Source organism: Camelus bactrianus, chromosome X (assembly GCF_048773025.1).
Source record: "Camelus bactrianus isolate YW-2024 breed Bactrian camel chromosome X, ASM4877302v1, whole genome shotgun sequence".
Lineage (NCBI taxonomy): Eukaryota > Metazoa > Chordata > Mammalia > Artiodactyla > Camelidae > Camelus > Camelus bactrianus.
Genome location: NC_133575.1, coordinates 104251634 through 104271730, shown reverse-complemented (window position 1 = coordinate 104271730; position 20097 = coordinate 104251634). Strand labels below are relative to the sequence as shown.

General features: G+C 42.1%; 1 protein-coding gene across 1 annotated transcript; it reads right to left on the bottom strand.

The window, feature by feature from the left end:
* Nucleotides 1-4618: 4618 nt before the first annotated feature.
* LOC141576245 (integrator complex subunit 6-like) lies at nucleotides 4619-17496 on the bottom strand. Its single transcript, XM_074358994.1, has 7 exons — nucleotides 17359-17496; nucleotides 17164-17219; nucleotides 13676-13889; nucleotides 7596-7776; nucleotides 5767-6141; nucleotides 5301-5394; nucleotides 4619-4919 (listed from the first exon to the last, which is right to left on the bottom strand). The coding sequence occupies exons 1-7, from the start codon at nucleotides 17494-17496 to the stop codon at nucleotides 4820-4822; spliced, it is 1158 nt and encodes a 385-aa protein (XP_074215095.1). The 3' UTR covers nucleotides 4619-4819.
* Nucleotides 17497-20097: the final 2601 nt, after the last annotated feature.

Genomic DNA, 20097 nt, shown 5'->3' with positions numbered 1-20097 from the left:
AGGTCATACTTTACTTCATACTTTGTGGCCTGTGGGCATTTGAGGCTTGTTACGGGATTTTGAAGAAAAGAGAGGTGGTGGATGCAGCTTCTGAGGAAGATCAGCAGCGCCCCGCAAGGCTGCTCCTTGAGGCCAGACTATCACTGATTGCTCAGGCAAAGAATAAATAACCCCCTCAGAAGGAAGTTTTGCTTCTACTGGCAAATCACCTCACAGAATTTAGGGGTTCAAAGTACCCAGCTTCATCAGTCCGCATCTGTGTCCCACTTCACTTTTCAGGATCTCGTCATCTCCTAATGAGTGCCCTAACATAAGCAGAAGAGATCTTGAGAATTTGAGGATTCCACTTGCGTTGTCGTTCAGCCGATCACAGCATTCGACTTCGGATTTGGCTTTCCCACATCTTGGCCCAGGGGCTACAGGAGATAATAGTAACCAGTTCGTAGAAGCTCTCAGGTCCTTTACGTAGATCTTGAAAAGGGACCTTGTGGACCCGAGCACATGATTTTCTTCCCTCAGTTCTCCAGCAGATTTAGAAGCAGCCAATCATCTCCATTACATTCCTTATTTTGACTAAAATGGTCACAGGTAGCATCACTTGTGCTCACTCATACCCTTGCCTTTTATAGGGACTTGATTAATCATCAGTATCCAAACGTGGGAATTTGAGAAACGCCTTTGCTACTTCTCACAATGGACTACCATTTCCCTTTAAAAATTGGGATAAAAGTCACTAATGGCTTTAAATCTAATCTGATTAAAAAAGGAATTCCAAAACACAGAACAATCTCAGAGAACTCATCTTTAATATTTATTCTCTAGAACCTCTTCCAGTACCAAAATCTATCAGTCAGGCTCCAGCTAGAGAAGGAGAACCAGTAGGAGCTAGGTGTGTCTCTGTACACACACGCGCGCGCACGCGCGCACACACACGGATGCACGCACGTGTGCGTGTTGCACGGATGTGTCACAGAGAACCGGCTTTGTGCAATGGTAGGAGCTCATTCAGCCATCTCTGTAAGACTTGTCTCCTCATCTGATGCTGAAGCAGCTCAGACATTCTGGGAGAAAGGATCACAACCAGGCTGCAACCCACATACATGAGCTGGAACCCCCACATAGATATAATTAAAATGTAGCTCTCCTGTGACTACCAAAGTCACGGTACCATCCACTCACTTTCCTCCTCTTCACGTCAACTTCTTTTCAGTGCACTTACATTACCTGATAGGAGCTCTGGTTGGCTGGTGTCTTTGTCTCCCAACTAGAAGGTAAGATCCATGAGAAAGCATTTGGTTCACTGTGATTTCACACCGAGATGAGCGCCTGACACTTTGAAAGTTTCTAATAAACGTTGAGTGAGCTATTTTTATTTTATTTTATTTTATTTTATTTTATTTTATTTTATTTTATTTTCAATATATATTTTTATTGAAGTATAGTCAGTTTACAATGTTGTGTCAGTTTCTGGTGTACAGCACAATGCCTCAGTCATACATGAATATACGTATATTTGTTTTCATGTTCTTTTTCACTGTAAGCTACTACAAGGTATCGAATATAGTTCCCTATGCTATATAGAAGAAACTTGTTGTTTATCTATTTTATATATAGTAGTTAGTATCTGCAAATCTCAAACTCCCAATTTATCCCTTCCCAGCCCCTCTCCCCCGGTAACCATAAGTTTGTTTTCTATGTCCGTGAGTCTGTTTCTGTTTTGTAAATAGGCTCGTTTATCTTTTGTTTTTTATGTTTTTAGATTCCACATATAAGTGATACCGTATGGTATTTTTCTGGTTTGATAATTTTCTTTTGTATTAGCTTGGTTTCTTTTTGGTTTTTGTGACTCTGTTGTATGCTGAATGAGCTTTTTTTAAATCCTCGCAATGAGCCCAGGAGGTCGATGCTGTCACAACTCTCAGTTGAGAGAAGAGGATGTGGAAAGACTAAGAGGCTAGGGAAGTAGCCCAGGGCACGAGCACATCAGGGTCTACCTGGAGCAAAGACTCACGGCCCGGTCTGTCTTGAAGCCCAGGTTTCTCCCACTCCTCTGGTGCTGCCCTCAGACTCTGCGGCCTTAGGCTCCCCCCAGCCCGCAGTCTCCCACTGGTCCCTGTTTGTCATGTGGCCCTGGATCCAGAACATGCTCAACTCATTTGCTCTTCCTGACAGGTCCTCCTAGGTCTCCTCTCAATCTGCCTCAGCTCATCATATTTTTTTAATGTAGCAAACAAAACAAAAACCCAAAAACCAAAAAACTGTAATGTTAAATTTGCCACGTGACCATCTTCAAGTGTACAGGTCGGTCGCATTTAAGTACATTCACTTTGTTGTGCAACTAATCGCTAGAGCTTTTTCATCTGCCACTCTGAAACCCTATACCCACTAAATGTTAATTCCCTCTGCCCCTCCCCCCAGCCCCTGATAACCACTTTTCTACATTCTGTTTCTAGGATTTTGACTACTTTAAATCCTTCAAATGAGTGGAATCATACAGTGTTTGTCCTTTTGTGAAGAGCTCGTTCAATTTTGCCTAAGGTCTTCGAGGTTCATTCATGTTGTAGCATGTGATACAGTTTCCTTCATTTTGCGGCTACATGATACTCCATTGTAGACAGAGAGGTGATATCACCAATTTGGCGATGTAGGGGAGATACCAGCCTCTGTGCCCCGACAGAGATCAACAATTAGATGGCTATCCATGAGTGAAAACAGCTCTGGGGAGTCCACTTAGAACCTTCAGCAACACAGTGGTACAAAAACCCGAGACAATCACAGAGGAAGAGAAGGAAGAACAGCTTCACTGTACTTGTGTCATCCCACACCCCTCACCCCCAGCTGCCATTGCTCAGCACCAAGAGGGAACTTCCCAGCTAGAAAGAGTTCCCTTCACCGGGAAAGGGAGAGTGGGCTGAGGGACCAGCTTCTCCCCCCCCCCCACCTTTCGGGGCAGTGCACAAGGGTCTCAATTTGGTTTCACCCCACCCAAACCCACTCTACTCAGGATGCGGAGAAAAGAGATGAACCTCGAGGGCATTATGGTAAGTGAAATAAGTCAGATGGAGAAACACAAATACTAAAATGATATCACTTTTATGTGGAAACTCAAAAAGCTGAACACATAGGAACAGAGTAGAGTCTTGGTTACTGGGAGCTGGGGGTGGGAGAAATGGGGAGATGCTGGTCAAAGGGTACAAACTTCCAGTTATAAGATGAATAAGTTCTGGGGATGTAATGCACAGCATGGTGACTATAGTTAATAAAACTGTGTTGTTGACTTGAAAGTCGTTAAAAGCATAGATCTGAAGTGTTCTAACCACAAAAAAGGAATAGTAATTATGCGACACGATGGAGGTGTTGGCTAACGCTATGGTGGTCATCATTTTGCAATATATGAGTGGATCAAATCAACATGCTGTACACCTCAAACTTATACAATGTTATATGTCAATTGTATCTCAATAAATTTGGGGCAAAATAGTCCATTGTATGTCTACACCATTTCCTTTACTCATTCATCCGTCAATGGACGTTTGGTTTGTTTTGATGTCTTGGCTATTGTGAATAACACTGTGATGAACATGGTTGTGCAGACATCTCTTTGATGTCTGTGATTCTCTTTTATTCTTTCTGATTTATACCCAGAAGTGGGATTTCCGGGTCGTATGGTAATTCTTTTGTTTTGTTTTGTTTTGTTTTGTTTTGTTTTGTTTTGTTTTAAGGAAACTCCATACTATTTTCCATAATGGCGACACCATTTTACTTTCCCGTCAACAGTGCACAAGGGCTCCAATTCCTCCCATCTTTGCCAACGCTTGTTGTTTTCTGTTCTTTCAGTAGTGGCCATTCTAACGAGTGTGAGGTGATAGGTAATGTGGCTTGGATTTGCATTCCTCTTATGCATCAGAGAACATGCACGTGGAAACTTGTCAACATTACAGGAGTCATTCAGTTACAAATTTGAAAAAAAAAAAATCCAGGTACTGAAAATGGATGAATTCCTATCATTGACATTATTGCCATCAAATCCAGAGCAAACTAAAGAACCTTCTTTGAATTGTGAGGAAAAAAGGAAGGGAAATACTAGGTATTTCAGAAAGTAGTGAAAATGAGTGTGAGAGAGTAAGAAGGGACCGTGTAAAACAAATTGTAAAAATACTCCATTGTTGCTGTCAATTTCAATAAAATAAAAATGATTTACTTAGGATGTTAACCAGACCAAGAACAGCATACAGCTTTTGGAGAATCTATTCCATATGACAATTGAAGATTTTAAATAAGACAAGGGTATAAGAAAATTACATAACGAAGAGTTGATTTATCTCGAGTTTGTGGAAAATTACAACAACTCATTGAAGGCAGGACATCTAATGGCAATGGCCCAGACCTTTCAGCAATCAAGGTTTGACCATCCTTCAAGGCAAAGAACCATGACCAGCTGAGGGGCGGTCTCCGGGCAAAGGGAATAAGAAATGGGTAGTGAAAGAAGGCAGTTATAAATACCGGCTACAACCATGTGACCTGCAGCCAAGACTGTGATATTATTTAGAATGATGAGTTAATAACCTCCCCCTCCTCGGGTAAGAGGACGAACAAACAAAGAAACAACAAGCTATACTTTCACGGGAAATTCTTAGGGCAACAGCCCCGCTTTTACTGACAAGAGAACCATAAAAATGAAAGGCTCCACTGCTTTTTTTTCTTAGCCTCTAGAAGGCAATTTTCTTGACTCCGACATTTTTAGGAAGCTTCAGCAAAATCTCATTCCATCCTGCAGCACAGAAAGTGTGTCTGCTTCTCATCCGTCTTTGCAACACAATTATCTGTTTTTCTTGTGATTAACTCCGTTGCCAAGACGGTCGGATTCTACTTTTTCTAGGAACTTCTCAAGTTGCTGAATTAAGACTCCTCTTTTAAACCTGAAAATAAAGAGGCATTTAATTAACCAGAAGATATCTAAAGCCTCGATAATGTGTAAGGCATACTAGTGGATACAAAACAGAGCTTACGACCTACTTGGGAATAGAAAGTGTATCCTAAGGGGAAGATACGGTCTAACAAAATACCAAGAGTGTCAGCTGAGGGCCAGGCCCGCCCCAGACTGTGGTGAGCTTAGAAGGCTCCATGGGCTTGGGAAAATGAATTAGAGTAAAATAATACCAACCTAAATGCCTATGGAAATAGCGCGAGCTATGACTGAGGGCCAGGGCTTGGGGAAAGCAAGGCCTGTTCCTGCCCCTGTTCAGCACTGGGCACAATTACATTCAAAACAAAATTAGAGAGTTCTTTTTTACACTCACCTTGTAGCTTCCTTGATGGTAAATTCAACAAATTGTTTCTTGACCTCAAGAGGTCCTTGCACTCCTTCAAGCAAAGTGAAGATTCTTTCATACTCTGAAGATATTAAAAAAAAAATCAGCATTTGTAAAAAGATGAGGCTGGTATAGAACTCAATCTTAGCGCATCTACTAGCTCAGTAATTATTCTTCGTGAATGTTGCATCCTGTTTCTGTTTTGAATGCTTAAGTCACAACACCTGCACATCACTACTAAGGAAACTGCCATAAACATTAACCACGCCCCCCCCCCCAAATTAAGAGGTATATTAGGAATTTTTAGACAAAGTAAAGAAAAACCACCCTAAATTATGTAAAAACCCAATTCTGTCAAAGGATGAGTTTAAAAGGTGGGCTCAGTTTATTCTAAATCATACAAAAAAGAGCGACTTCCCGTGGTTTTATTAATAGACATTCTTTCACTACTTACTTCGTCCAAACCTCCGAACTTCTTTCATTAATTGATATTTTATATCATCATTAATTTTCTGTGCCATAGCAGGACTTATTTGCAATGTATGTGGCACAGTTCCCGTTGAAGACATTACTGTGGCTTTTGAATCACCTACGGAGACACTGCAGGTTTGGGTTCCTCTTTCAACTGTATTACTACCAGGTTTGTCAGTTAGGTCATCTTTGCTGAGACTAGTGAAGTCATCAGACACAGAATCAAATTGCTTGGGTGGAAGATCATCTGCTGCCATATTCATAAGCTCTGGTGCAGCAGATTTTGGCAAGAAGCCATTAGGTGGGGTTTGATTATTTTCTGTCTTCTCCTCGTGGACATCGTGAGTGACAGTAGCACCTGGAAACCAAATTAAGAGATTGAACTCTGAGTTAGATGCATTTTATCACCATCACAGAGACATCCCTGTGTTCTGCAGTTCTGAAGAAATTATTTCAGAAAGCACGAGGATGTACCAGGTATCAGATCCCACAAATAAGGCTGAGACAAGATCATAAAATAAACCACTTTTTCTCTCTTGGCACTATCAATACATACAGAAATGTAGTTGGATAGTTCAACTAATAAGAATACATTCACAGAGCCCTGATACTTATGACTGAATGTCTCCTCAATGCCCTTTACAAGTTGAAAAGCTAAAAGTCTCATTCGATGTCAAGATGTCTGATATTCACACTCCATCACCAGAAATCCCTGTCAGTACAGGATCCTCCTCGTCCATCTTTTGTGTCTCAGAAGAGTGAAATTCTTTTTACTCCCAAGTCTGGCAGCTCTCCTTCACTTCCTCCTCTTCCTCCTCTGTGCCAGGCACCGTGCCAGGAGCTGGGGAGCAGGAGCCAACAGGACCGAGAGAAACCATCCTCACCCTTCTGGAACCTACATGCTCGTGGGGATGCCAGGCAGTAAGTGTGCCATGATCCCACAGAACAATTACAGTGTGAACTCATGTTAGGGAAGAAGCAGGCAGGCATGGGACAGAGAGGAGGGGAGGGAGCCCCAGAGGACCACGTGGTCGGGGAGGGCCTTCTGATTCTCAGGGGGTGTCCTGTGGGCAGAGCCTGGAGGAGGAGAGAGAGCCAGCCTGTGCACACGCAGAGCAAGAGCTCCGGGCCGCGGCAAGGGCAAGCGCCGGGCCCCGGGGAGGGGACTGGCCAGCGACCAGAGAGTAAAGGACAGAGGCAGAGAGAGCAGGGAGGAGACGACAGGACACGTGTTAGGAGAGGACGGCGGGGCCAGGTCTCGCAGAGCTTGGAGACCAGCGTCGGGAGTTCAGATTGTGTTCTGAGTGCCCAGGAAAGGTGATGATGTGTTTTCCAGATGAACGTGGCATGATCTGATTTCTGTGTCAGCATGATCACTCCAGCTGCAGGGTTAGACAGTGAGGGTCAGACCCCTGGCCAGAATGGGAATCAGACAGATCAGATAAGAAGCTATTATCGTATCTGGGTGAAAGATCATGTCAGAGTGGACTGGAGGGATAGAGAAAAATGGTGAGATTCAGGAATTTTTACAGTAGTACTTACAGGGGAAATGGCAAGGAAAAGCAGAAAAAAAGAATGAAAGGGGGGTTACCGATATGAGAAGAAAGCCAGCAGATCGCGGAGTATGGGAATCCAAGAAAGTTTCCATGAAGGAGGGAGTGAACAACTGTGTCAAACATGGCTGAGACATCAATGGCAACCTCAACCAAAACTGGTGTCCTTGATGAGAACAACTCCCGCAAAGTGGAGGAGGCAGAATCCAGACCCTGCTGGGTAAGGTCATGAAGAGGAGGTGAGAATAGTCATTCTTACTATCTTCCACGGACATGGATAGGGCCCCGGAATGGGATTCTCCCTCTTCGTCCTGTTTCATTGGCAGCAGGCCCATGCTCGGCTTTTCCTCAGATAAAGAGGGACTCTCGGGTTCTCCACAAAGTTCCATTTGGTTTTCAGGCCCTACAGCAAACTCCTCTGCTTCGTCACTCATCACTTCCTGAGAAACATCAATGAACACGTTCCATTCACAGCAAAACTCCATCAATCACAAAATTGCAAATATTTTCTGTATGTCTATACAACCAAGAATTTGAATCGCTAATTTGAGTTTTAACCACGGTCCAAAATTTACCATACTTCAACAAATACTCTCTTCAGGAAAAGCAACTTAATTTTAATCCGTCTATTTTATTATTTTTAAAAAAGAAGCTAACACGCAAGATGTCGTCCAAAGCCAAACATGGTGTAACCATGAGTAACCAGGATTCTTGGGGAACGGGCAACACTCAGCAACAAAAAAGTGGATTACTTCTTTGAAGGATGAGAAGCCAATTTGTGTCAACTCTTTTTTTTGTTTTTAAATATCTTGGGTTTTTTTTAATTGAGTTTTCTGGTTTTTTTTTTTTTTTTTTTTTTGTATTTTCGGGGGGGTGGTGGAAGTTATTGGGTTTATTTATTTAATTTTTTTTTCTGTAATAGAGGTATTGGGGATTGAGCCCAGGGCCTCATGCATGCTAAGCATGGGCTCTACCACTTGAGCTATACCCTTCCCCCCACCCCCAACATTTGTGTCAACTCTTGTTAGGAGAAATAATTCCTTTCCTTGGTCCTCATTTTAAAAGGCCAACATAAACCTGAGAATCTCACAGGGACAGCTGAAGAAAGGACAACTATCGGCCTTTATCCTAACATCTCTCCTGAACTGAGACCCAGTAATCCTAAACCAAAGAGTACTCAAATACAGTAGTATATAAAAGGGATATACATCCTGTCTTGATGAGATACACTGCAGGAAGGCAAGATTGGTTTAAAATTTTAAACTCAATGGTTTAACATTCAGAAATCAATGTAATGCATCACTTAACAACAACGACAACAAACCAAGGGAAAACCTTATGATCACTTTTATAGATGGGTTACATTTCAACAATTAGTCATGAAGAAAACTATCAGCGATTTGGAATAGACAGCAACTTCCTTAATCTGATAAAGTGTATCTACCAAAAAAAAAAAAAAATCTATAGCAAACATCATACTTAACACTGAAATAGCAAACATTTTCCCCTGCGTTCGGACAAAACGGTGTCCACTAGCCATTCAGCCATGTACTGATGGTTCTGAAAGTGCAGCAGCACCAGGAAATTATAATCGTTGTAAAGTCTAGCCTGGAAAGGCAAACGTAAAACCGTCATTATTCACAGACGGCGTTACATAGAATATGCAAAAGAAGAAAAAATCATTAGCGTTAATAAGTGAACTTAATCAAGTTATTAGTTATAATAAAAACCGCTTTGTGGCCATCATCATTACCACTTTTCTTTTTCTGCATAACAGCAACAAGTAATTAGAATGCAAAAACGTAAATGCCATTGAAAATAGTATCAAAAACGTCAAATATCTAAATCTAATGAAACAGTGCTAGAGCACAACCCGAAAACTGTAAAACATCACTGAGAGAAATTAAAGACCTCAGTAAACGGGGAGAAATACTTTCTGCATGGATTGAAAGATTTGTTATTGAGTCATTATTGTCACTTCTCCCCCAAATGATCTCTACTAATCCCATTTAAAATCCCACTATGTTACATTTTTTGTGAAAATTGACAAGCTGGTGGTAAAAACAAACAAACAAACAAAAACAACAACAACAAAAAGTGCATGGAAATTAAAGGGCTTAGGATAGACAAGACGGTCTTTAAGGAAAAGAACAAAGCTGGAGGACATATACTACCAAATTTGAAGATTTACTCCAAAAGCATTCTAAATAAAACAGTGTGGTAATGGAGCAAGGATGGGCAAATACACCAATGGAAGAGGACAGAGAATCTAGAAACAAATCTGGAAATAGGGAAACAGCTGGATTTATGACACAAGGTCCCCTGCAAACCACTGTGGAGAAGATAGTGGTTTTAATAAGTCCACTTGATATGTACACAGGAAAAAAATAAACCTTGCTTCTTACCTCACCCCATTCCACAAAAATTTATTAGAGATGAATGGGAGATCTGTTAGAAAACTTAGGATATTACCCTCATGGCTTTAAGATAGGCAAAGTTGTTTTTTTGTTTGTTTGTTTGTTTGTTTTTTGAGGGTAAAAAAGCACTAACCAAAAAATCACAGATTGTCTAATTAGACCTAATTACATTTGAAACTTCTGTTTATCAAAAAGACACTATTAAGAGGGTGAAAAAGCAAAACAGGTATGTAGAAGATACTCAGAACGTTATAGGTATGTAAATTGTATCAACATTTATATATTTAATTATTCATATACTCATATATATCTATATATGATTAATATACATGATGTGTATAAATACTTGTGCATACTTATCTATGTATACACGTATCTCCAAAAATCAGTGGACTCCAGAATATATGCAGAACTATAAGCCAGTTTTAAAATTCCAGTATAACTGAATCACTATGCTGTACACCAGAAACTAACACAACATCAAAAAGCAACTATACTTCAATAAAAGTTACACACATCCTAGTAAAATAAGAGCAAGAGACCTGAAAAGGCACTTCATGTAAGACATACTCAAATGGCCAATTCATATCTTCATTAATCAGCAGAGAAATGCAAGTTTAGTCATAACGAGAGGTCCCTGCACACCCGCCAGAGCGGCTGAAACGACAGGCTGCCTGTACAGCAAGTGTGTGTATGTGGTACAACTGGAACACTCACCCACTGCAGGTTGAACCCAGATCTCCACCCAGAAGCTCAAGGACGTAGCTGAAAAGTTGGCTAGAAATCTCTCAAGGCTGAGATAAAGAAATCAAGAAAACACACACACACAAACTGAGCAATCTGGTTTGAGCTGAAGCTACGCAATTCTTGGAGCTATAGGAAGCATGAACTAATGGGGCGTTTCTTTAAGGTGTTGCTGTTTCAACAGCTCAGCCTTGACTTCTCTCTGCAAAGAGTGTAAACTGCCCTTGTTTGTGTCACGAGGGGCACAGTTTCAGTATGACCCTGTGCAGGGGAGGAGGCACGTTCCCCCAAAAGGTAACAACAGACCAAAACAACAGACATCAACCTTGCTAGGGAAGAAAAAGCACATCCCCATGTATTGGTTGGCTATGGCTACTTCTCCTTTACTGAACTACTGAACTGCTTCTTCTTTAAATGCTCCTGACTTTCTCAACTACTATGTTCCTCTCATATTTAGTTATATCTTTTTATAGATTGAGAACATATACCCCCTATCTTTAATATTCATTGTAAATCCTTCCCCCAGCTTGCTGCAAGCTACTTGGTATTCTTCTTAAAAAATTAGTTTTTGCTTGTGTCAGCCAGGGCCTGTTTAAGACAGTTGGAATGAAATAAACCTAACACAGGAAGTAAGGAAAGAAGTTAAAAGTAAGGCAAGACAACACACCTTTCCCTATGAATGTTAAAATTAAATGATAGTTAGGAGTTATTATGGTCAAGATGACAAGAAAACGTGCCTTCATACACACTTCTAAAATTGCTGCAATTTTTCTGGAGATGACTAGTTCATGATTTCTTCCCATGCGATACTATTTCTACTAATAGAAATGAATTTCATAAATGCTTATATATAAATATTATATTATATATAAGGATTTATAAAATTGAAAATCACAAATAAATTGAATGCTTAACAACACAGAAGTGAATAAATATCATTATATAGCTATATGATTAAATACTTTGCAACCATTTAAACACAAGATTTAGAATAACATCAACTAGAGAAAAGGCTTCTGACATAAGTTACCAAAAAAGGTAACAACTTCTAAGATAAGTAGTATGATTTCAATTAGGGGTAAGAAGCATATTTTTGCGTGTAAAAAAAACTGCTGAATGCCCAGCAGTTTCAGTCCTGGGTATATATCTTAAGAAAAAGCAAAAACACTAATTTGAAAAGATACATGCACTCCAATGTTAAGAGCAGCATTATTTACAAGTGCCAAGATACGGAAGCAACCTCGGTTCATCAACAGATGAATGGATAAATGAGGTGTGTGTGTGTGTGTGTGTGTGTGTGTGTGTGTGTGTGTGTGTGTGATGGAATACTACTCAGTCACAAAGAAGGAAATCTTGCCACTTGCAGCAATATGGATGGACCTGGAGGGTATTATGCTAAGTGAAATAGCTCAGACAAAGACAAATACTGTGTGATATCACTTATATGTGCAATGTAAAAACTACAACAAACTAGTAAATTGAGAAGAAAAAAAAAACAGATTCATTGATGACGAGAACAAACTAGTGGTTACCAGTGGGGAAGGGGAAGGGGGAGGAGCAATATAGGGGTAGGGGGTTAAGTGGTACAGACTATTATGTATAAAATAAGCTACAACGATATATTGTATGACACAAGAAACATAGCCAATATTCTATAACAACTGTAAATGGAGTATAATCTTTAAAAACCATGAGTCACTATATTGTATACCTGTAACATACATAATATTGTACGTCAACTATATGCAAATCTTTTTAAAAGCAGAGATAAAAACCAAACTGCTAAAAGGAAAGATAACAATAGGTGGAATGTTTTATGGTTTTCCATTTGTAATTACGAAATTTTATTTTTTTCACAGTACAGAAAAGTTTTATTTTAAAAATCAGAATAAAATTATGTAACTAAAAGAAAAAGAAAAAACTCAGAGAAGTCTAAGATAAAAAAACCTCACTACCCCGAGGCTGAGGCAGAGCATCCAAGAAACAGCACCCCCTCCCCTGCCAGCAATATGCCTTAGAAATCCCAACTAAGACACCCCCTAAAGGCTGGGACGGACAACACCAAGAAGAATCCACCCCCTAAGGTGGACACAGAGCCCAAAGAAGCGTCCTCAGCCATGGCTTAGATAGAGGACCCAAGAACCAGGAGCCACCCCTACATAAGCAGGCTAAAGTGCCCAAGAAAACGTCCCCATCTCGGACTAAGAAAGAGCACTCAAGACAGAATCTCTGTCCTGGGCAGGGACCAATTTCCCAAGGAACAGTATCAGCTGCCCCAGATCACAGAGGGAGCCTCAACAAAGAGCTCAAACCTCCAGTGCTGAGAAAGCACCCAGAGGAAAGTTCTCTCCCCTGACAGCTGAGCCAGACCATCCCAAGTTCCACCTCGCCTCACAGCATCCGAGGAACAGCACCCCCTCGGGGGCGACAGCACCAATTCTAAGTCCTCTGAGGACAGAGACAGCGCTGCCACTAAGAGTCCCCACTCACGACGAGTGCATCACCAGAAAAGCTGCCCCATCAGAATGGAGACAGAGGGTCCAAGGACAAGTGCCCCCCGCCCCATGCTGAGCTGGGCGCCCGGGAGAGGCTCTCACAGCTGAGGGAGAGCCCCCAAGGGAGAGGGACCTGCAGCCCTGGGGTAACGCACCCAGGAAATGTCCCCTCCCAGGGCTCCGATGGACGCCAAGAAGCACCCCTCACCCTCAAGCCTGCGATGCGCCCCCGCCCCCGCCCCCACCCCCCCGAGGAAGTGACCCGTCACCGGTGGGGGAAGAATCACACAGGAAAACCCTCCCAGACCTGAGCTGGAGCACCAAGGGCAGTCTGTCCCCAACACGGCTGAGGTAAGGCAGCCGAGGAACGGCCACCCCGGGGCTGGGACCAGCCCCCAAGGCAGCGTCTCCTCAGAGCTGAGGGGTCCCTCAGGACGGGCTCCACCCTGGGTGGAGAACACCCGGGGACAGACCCCTTCCAGGGCAGCGAGGCAGCCCGGGGAAGAGATCCACGCTCCAAGGGTCAACCCTGACCCTGATGGAGGAGCCTGGAAGAAACTCACGAAATGGTGGTAAACACATGCTGCTCCACACGTGGATCCTTCTAGAATGTGCCCTGGGCAGCTGCTGGAAATATGCCTTCTAGGGAGCCTGGGAGTGAACTATACGGCGAAGTGTCTCACCACAAGCTGATGTTTCACTGCCCGAGAAGGCTCCAAGGAAGCCGCTGGCCACAGCTGCCGCCGGCACCCACCCTGCGCCACCGGGCACTGGAGACGCTGCAGCCTAGACAGGCTTCCGCCTCTGGAGCCTCTGGGCCAGCCCCCCAGAGCCCGGAGCCCGCTTCCCCCAGCACTGCCTCTGGCGCCCTCTACAGGCTGACTCCTGTGCCCACTTCTGCAAGAAGAAAAAAAAATTAAAGGGACCAGAACAATTCTCACAGATCAGGCCAAAAGGGTGACTTTGAAGCTGAGAGCTAAAAAATCCGAAACTGGCTCACTATATTGACAGCCAAAGAGGGAATTTATAGCATCAAAAGTGCAACAGATACTCATGTGGAGAAAGTAAAAGCATTTGTTAAGACAGGTGTCTACCAGAAACCTACAGTGCACATTATTCCTACGGGAGAAACATTAGACGTATTCCATGTAAAATCGCAGCAAGACAAGATTGCCACTGTCACCCCTTCTCTTCAACACTGCACCACAGGATTCCTGCCTTGTACCCTGAGGTAGTGAATAGGGCTGTTCACACACAGTGAGCTCTCAGACTGTTGAAATATGGACAAGCCGTGAGAATAGTGCATTTCAAGGAGTTGCCAAGCGTGTTAAATGTGACAATTGTCTGGGCATAGAGATCGCTGGAGAGCTTCAGTCAGTTCTGTCCCCACCACTGGCTGACAGGCTGCTGGTGTTCCCAGCTACTCCAGATGTGAGGTCATGGGTTTCGAGGCTACCATGGAGCTGAGGCTGGGGGAAGGGGGGGATAGTGAAAGTTACATCCTCCCAGAACTCACTGGTCCTATTGTGGTCTGGCCACTGTTTTTGAATAAATGCTCTTCACGTTGTTGCAAAACTTTTGATAACTTACAGAGTTTGCAAAATTTTTTTTGTCACAATATGTGCCCGTGTCCTCATTGTTCTTCTGCAAGAGGGGATTTTCACAGGCCCTGACTTCAATCCAGAAGTGCCTCTTCATATATGCTCTGTTTTAAACTGAGTGTACATCCAATGAATCAGACTGTGTAAATCGTGCATACTGTTTCTCTTTTTGTTCTGGAAACTGATATAGGCATTTCCTGCGTACTGTGAAGGCAGCCTGTCATCCAGGCCTCATGTGTTGCTTCTCTAGCCAACTGGATATAGTGAAATCCAGTGACGATGTGGGTGCAGACTCAGAAGGTGTATGTGTTTTTTATTTCGTGCAACAAATAACCCCAAATTTAGTGGCTTAAAAGTTACCCCAAATTCAGTGGCTTAAAGCAACACCCATCTCTTATTTCACAGTTCTATAGCTCAGAATCTGGATGGCTTTGACTCAGTTCTATGCTTCAGGTCTTCAGAGGTCAAAATCAAGATTTTAGCCAAGTTGTGTTCTTACACAAGCAGATGGAAAGATTGGTTCTCGGACTGGAAGAATTAGTGTTATTGAAACGACCATACTAGTCAAGGCAATCTACAGATTCAATGCAATCTCTGTCAAAATACCAATGGCATTTTTCACAGAGCTAGGACAAATAATTTTAAAATTTGTATGGAAATACAAAAGACCCCAAATAGCCAAACCAATCTTGAAAAAGAAGAACAGAGCTGGAGGAATCATGCTTCCTGACTTCAGGCTATACTACAAAGCTACAGTAATCAAAACGGCATGATACTGGCACAAAAACAGACACCGAGATCAATGCAACAGAATAGAAAGCCCAGAACTAAAGCCATGCACTTATGGTCAATTAATCTAGGACAAAGGAGGCAAGAATATACAATGGACAAAAGATGGTCTCTTCAATAAGTGGTGCTGGGAAAACTGGACAGCTACATGTAAATGAATGAAATGAGAACATTCTCTAGCATCATGTACAGAAATAAACTCAAAATGGTTTAAAGACCTAAAATGTAAGACTGGAAACCATAAAACTCATAGAGGAAAACATAGGCAGAACACTCTTTGACATAAGTTGTAGCAGTATATTTTTCTGGATCTGTCTCCTAAAGCAAAGGAAACAAAAGCAAAAATACACAAAGGGCCCTCTTTAAACTTAAAAGGTTTTGCACAACAAAGTAAACCACCGACAAAACGAGAAGACAACTTACTGAATGGCAGAAAATATTTGCAAATGATATGAGGCATTCATATCCAAAATATATAAACAGTTCATACAACTCAGATTCCAAAAAAAAAAAAATCCAATTAAAAACTGGGCAGAAGACCTGAGTGGACATTCTTCCAAAGACTACATGCAGATGACCAATAGGCACATGAAAAGAAGCTCAGCATCACTAATCATCAGGGAAATGCAAATCAAAACCACAATGAGATATCGCCTCACACCTGTCAGAATGGCTATCATCATAAAGAACACAAATAACAAGTGTTGTGAGGATGTGGAAAAAAGAGGACCCTGGTACACTGCTGGTGGGAATGTAAATTAACGCAGCCACTGTGGAAAACAATATAGAGGCTTCTCAAAAAACTAAAACTACAACTACCATATGACCCAGCAACTCCACTCTTGGGTATATACCTGAAAAAAAAAGTTATTAAAAAAAAATGCACCTCAACATTCATAGAATCATTATTTACGATTGCCAAGATATGGAAGCAACTTCTGTCCATCGACAGATGAATGGATAAAGGAGATGTGGTGTGTATATGCAAGGGATATATTGTATATACGCACATGTACCCAGCCATAAAAAAGAATGAAACAATGCCATTTGCAACAACATGGATGGACTTGAAGGGTATAATGCTAAGTGGAGTAAGTCAGACAGAGAAAGACAAATACTGTATGATATCACTTATATGTGGAATCAAAAAATACAACCAACTAGTGACTATTACAAAAAAGAAGCAGGCTCACAGTTATAAAGAACAAAGTAGTGTTTACCAGTGGGGAGAAGGTAGAGGGGAGGCGTAATATAGGGGTAGGGGAGTGGGAGTTACAAACTCTTGGGTATAGTATTGGGTGTACGATTGTACAACACAAGGAATATAGCCAATGGTCTATAGTAACTATAAGTGGATTATGACCTTTAAAACTTGTGAATCACTATATTGTACACCTGTAACTTATATATCGTAGTACGTCAACTATACTTCAATTTAAATAAGTATAATCTGCAAAAAGAAAAAAAAGAAAAAGAAAAAGATTGTAGCCAAGCCGTGGGCTCATCTGGAAGATCTGGGGTGGGAAGCTCTTTCCAATTCATTCGGATTGTCAGCAGAACCCAAGTGCTTGCCGGATAGGACTGAAGTCCCGGGTTTCCCTCAACTCTAGAGGCCACTCTCAGGCCCTTTCCAGGCGGTCCTCTCCACCTCCAAGCCAGCAGTGGCACAGCGACTTCTCCGAGCACTTCCTCGCTGCCTCATCCGCCTGTGCTAACAGCTGGAGAAAACTCTCAGCTTTAAAGGCTCATGAGAGGAGGTTTGGCGCCCCCATTAATCCCACTTTGTGAAGGTCGAATGGTTAGTAATCTTAGTTACATCAGCAAACTCACTTTTGTCCTGTAATATGATGGGGGTAACACCATAGGGCTAAGGTCATGGGAACCTTTAATCTTAAAACTCTCGCAAGCAAGAGGGAGAAATTAACGGAGCAGGAGCCAGAGCCATGGGTGTGGAGCCAATTCCTCATGCAGAGTACCTGTGGCTTCAGGGCCTGCTTGAGTCCAGTCTCGTCCATACCAGCTCCGTTGGACAGGAGGTGCTTCTGCACATACCCTCCGCTGTGACTTGGTGGATCAGAAAACCCCCAGGTTAGGACCGGCAGCTCAGGTGGCATGGCGACTGGGTGCCCCAAGGTCCAGCATTCAGTCTGTACGAAGGCCCAGCCATAAGCCAAGTGTTTCTCAAAAGAACCAGAATGACATTTATGTCTCTAGAAATGAGTACCAGTTCAGAGTGGGGTCCTATCATCATAGAGAAATAGGATTATTTCTCTTCCCCAGTGTACAGTCACCCTCAAAAGTTACATGCCCTTTTGGGTAAGAATGGGAGAAAGATTAACAATATAATTTTTCAGTGTAGAAGTGACCTTCCTCAAGAAGCCTCCTCTTCACACATGAGTTCTTGGATCTCTAATCAAGGCAAGCCTGGGATTTGATTGTTTCAGGGACTCTGAGCCACAGTGCAAGGTAGGAGTGTGTCTGAAATTCAGGAGCTCCTGTAGGTGACCTCTCGGTACTCCCATGTCCGCTGATTAAAGTCAGTGGAAACTACCACTACACCAATCTGACTGGTTTGGGGCTACTAGTGGCCATGAACCCCAAGAGTGAAAGGTTGGGCCACCCCATCAGGAAAAGGACAATCACCAGGGAAACGGCTTGTGAGGGTTAGAGGATGTGGAAGGGGTAGCGGAAGAAGCAACCACATAACCATATGCAGAAACAAGGACTGTAATGATTACGAGTATTAGTTCTTTATTTTTGTACGAATTGATTCACAGATAGATTTACCAAATCATTTTGGTTTTGATACCCTCTCAGCCCCTTATTTTCCAACACAAGATGTGTTATTAGTTAACTTTATTTTTTGGTATTTAAGATACAGGATATTAAACTGGGTTATGAATCAGGTAGAAGAATGAACAAGACTTAAGGACATATAGGACTTTGTGCTCCCTTTCAGAGGAGGGTTAGTGTTTTTTGGTTGTAGGTGGGAGAGATGGACCATGCTGGGCAGAATGATGACTTTGGTATTGTCTCTATTTAGTGATTAAGGATGGTTTAAAGAGATGATCATGGGTGACTCACATTATGGACGCTGGCACTTCCTGCGTGTTTCTGGTCAGAAGGTGCCACAGGGAGATTCTGGGAGGCTGGAGAGTTTGGTGGAAGAGATGCAGCCACCATTTTGCAGCTCCCACACGCTGTCGCTAATCTGCAAATCCACCTTTTGGCATGAAGCAGCAGCTGGGCCTACAATTTCTCTACTTTCTCCTGGATTATCCCTCAAGTTCTCTATTTTTTGGGCCAGTTGTTTATATTTAGCTCCAGGAAGTAAGGCCTTGGTTTCTGCAGATATGCTTGTCAACAAGATCAGAGGCAGCAAGAATTGGGATGTATTTGTCTGTCCTTATCAGGTTCCAGGTCATGTTTGTGGGTTTTAGTCCGTTAGCTTTCTTGCCTACCTCAGTTGAGGTGACAGCACACTTATGGAGACTTCTTAACCACGTTCCACAGTCACAGAACGAAGGCCAGTTTCTTGTAACAGCAGCAGTGGCAACAACATATACATCACTTACTTTGTCTGCATCTCTAGTTGACTGGTATAGGCAGGAGGATGACTAAACCTTATTAAGCCTCATCATACCAACTACTTCTAGAATTTGGTACTTTCCCCCGTGCTGATATATTGTAGATAGGAACTCTTGATTTCTGTCTTTTATAACGTCCTTCTTGTTCAGTTCAACATTTCCAAATCAAGCATAAATACCATCACTGATTGCCAGCATCTCAGTCAGTTCCATCAGCTATAACAGAATACCATAGACTCAGGGACTTAAAAACAACAGGAATTTATTTCTCACAGTTCTGGAGGGTGGAAGTCTGAGATCAGGGTGCCAGCAGGGTTGAGTTCTGGTGAGGACCCTATTCCAGATTAGACTGCTCACTTGTTGGATCTTCACATGGCAGAAAGAGCATGAGAGGACTTTCTGGGGCCTCTTTTATAAGGGCACTAATCTCATTCATGAGGGCTCCACCCTCGTGACCTAATCACTTTCAAAAGGCCACACCTCCTAATACCATCTCATTGGGGTTTAGGATTTCAACTTCAATTTTGGGGCCACACAAACATTCAGTCTACTGCAGGAAGTGAATTTTTTAGACTTTATATTTTCAGAACAGTTTTCAGTTCACAGCAAAATTGAGAAGGTACAGAGATTTCCCATATATTCCTTGCTCCCCACATGCATAGCCTCCACCACAGAGTGGCACATTTGTTACAACTGGTGAACCTACATTAACACATATACTTTATCAATTTCAAAAAAAAAAAGCCCAGCTGGGATTTTCTAGTAATTGTATTATATCTGTAGATCAATTGCGAGAGTATTGCCAACTTAACAACTTTTCCAATCAATGAACATGGGAATTTTTCCCGTTTGTCTTCTTTACATTTTTTCTGTAATGTGTAGTTTTCAGTGTACATGCTTTGTACTTCTTTTGATAAATTTGTTCACAACTAAATTTTATGTTTTTAAATGCCATTGTAAATGAGATTGTTTTTAAATTTAATTTTCTGACTGATTATTGCCAGTAATTTGTGAATATCGTATCCTGCATCTTTGCTGAGCTTGTTTATTAGTTTGGATATATTTTTAGTGGATTCCTTAGGATTGGCTTGTACAAAATCATGTTATGTGTAAATAATGATAGTGATT

What these genes read in the sequence shown, in the direction of transcription:
- LOC141576245 (XM_074358994.1), bottom strand. Translation starts at nt 17,496, where the DNA reads ATGCCACCTGAGCTGCCGGTCCTAACCTGGGGGTTTTCTGATCCACCA. An exon ending in ATCCATGTCCGTGGAAGATA is followed by an intron (nt 6,142 to 7,595) that starts GTAAGAATGACT and finishes TTTGGTTTCCAG; the next exon opens with GTGCTACTGTCACTCACGAT. An exon ending in AGTTCGGAGGTTTGGACGAA is followed by an intron (nt 5,395 to 5,766) that starts GTAAGTAGTGAA and finishes TAATATCTTCAG; the next exon opens with AGTATGAAAGAATCTTCACT.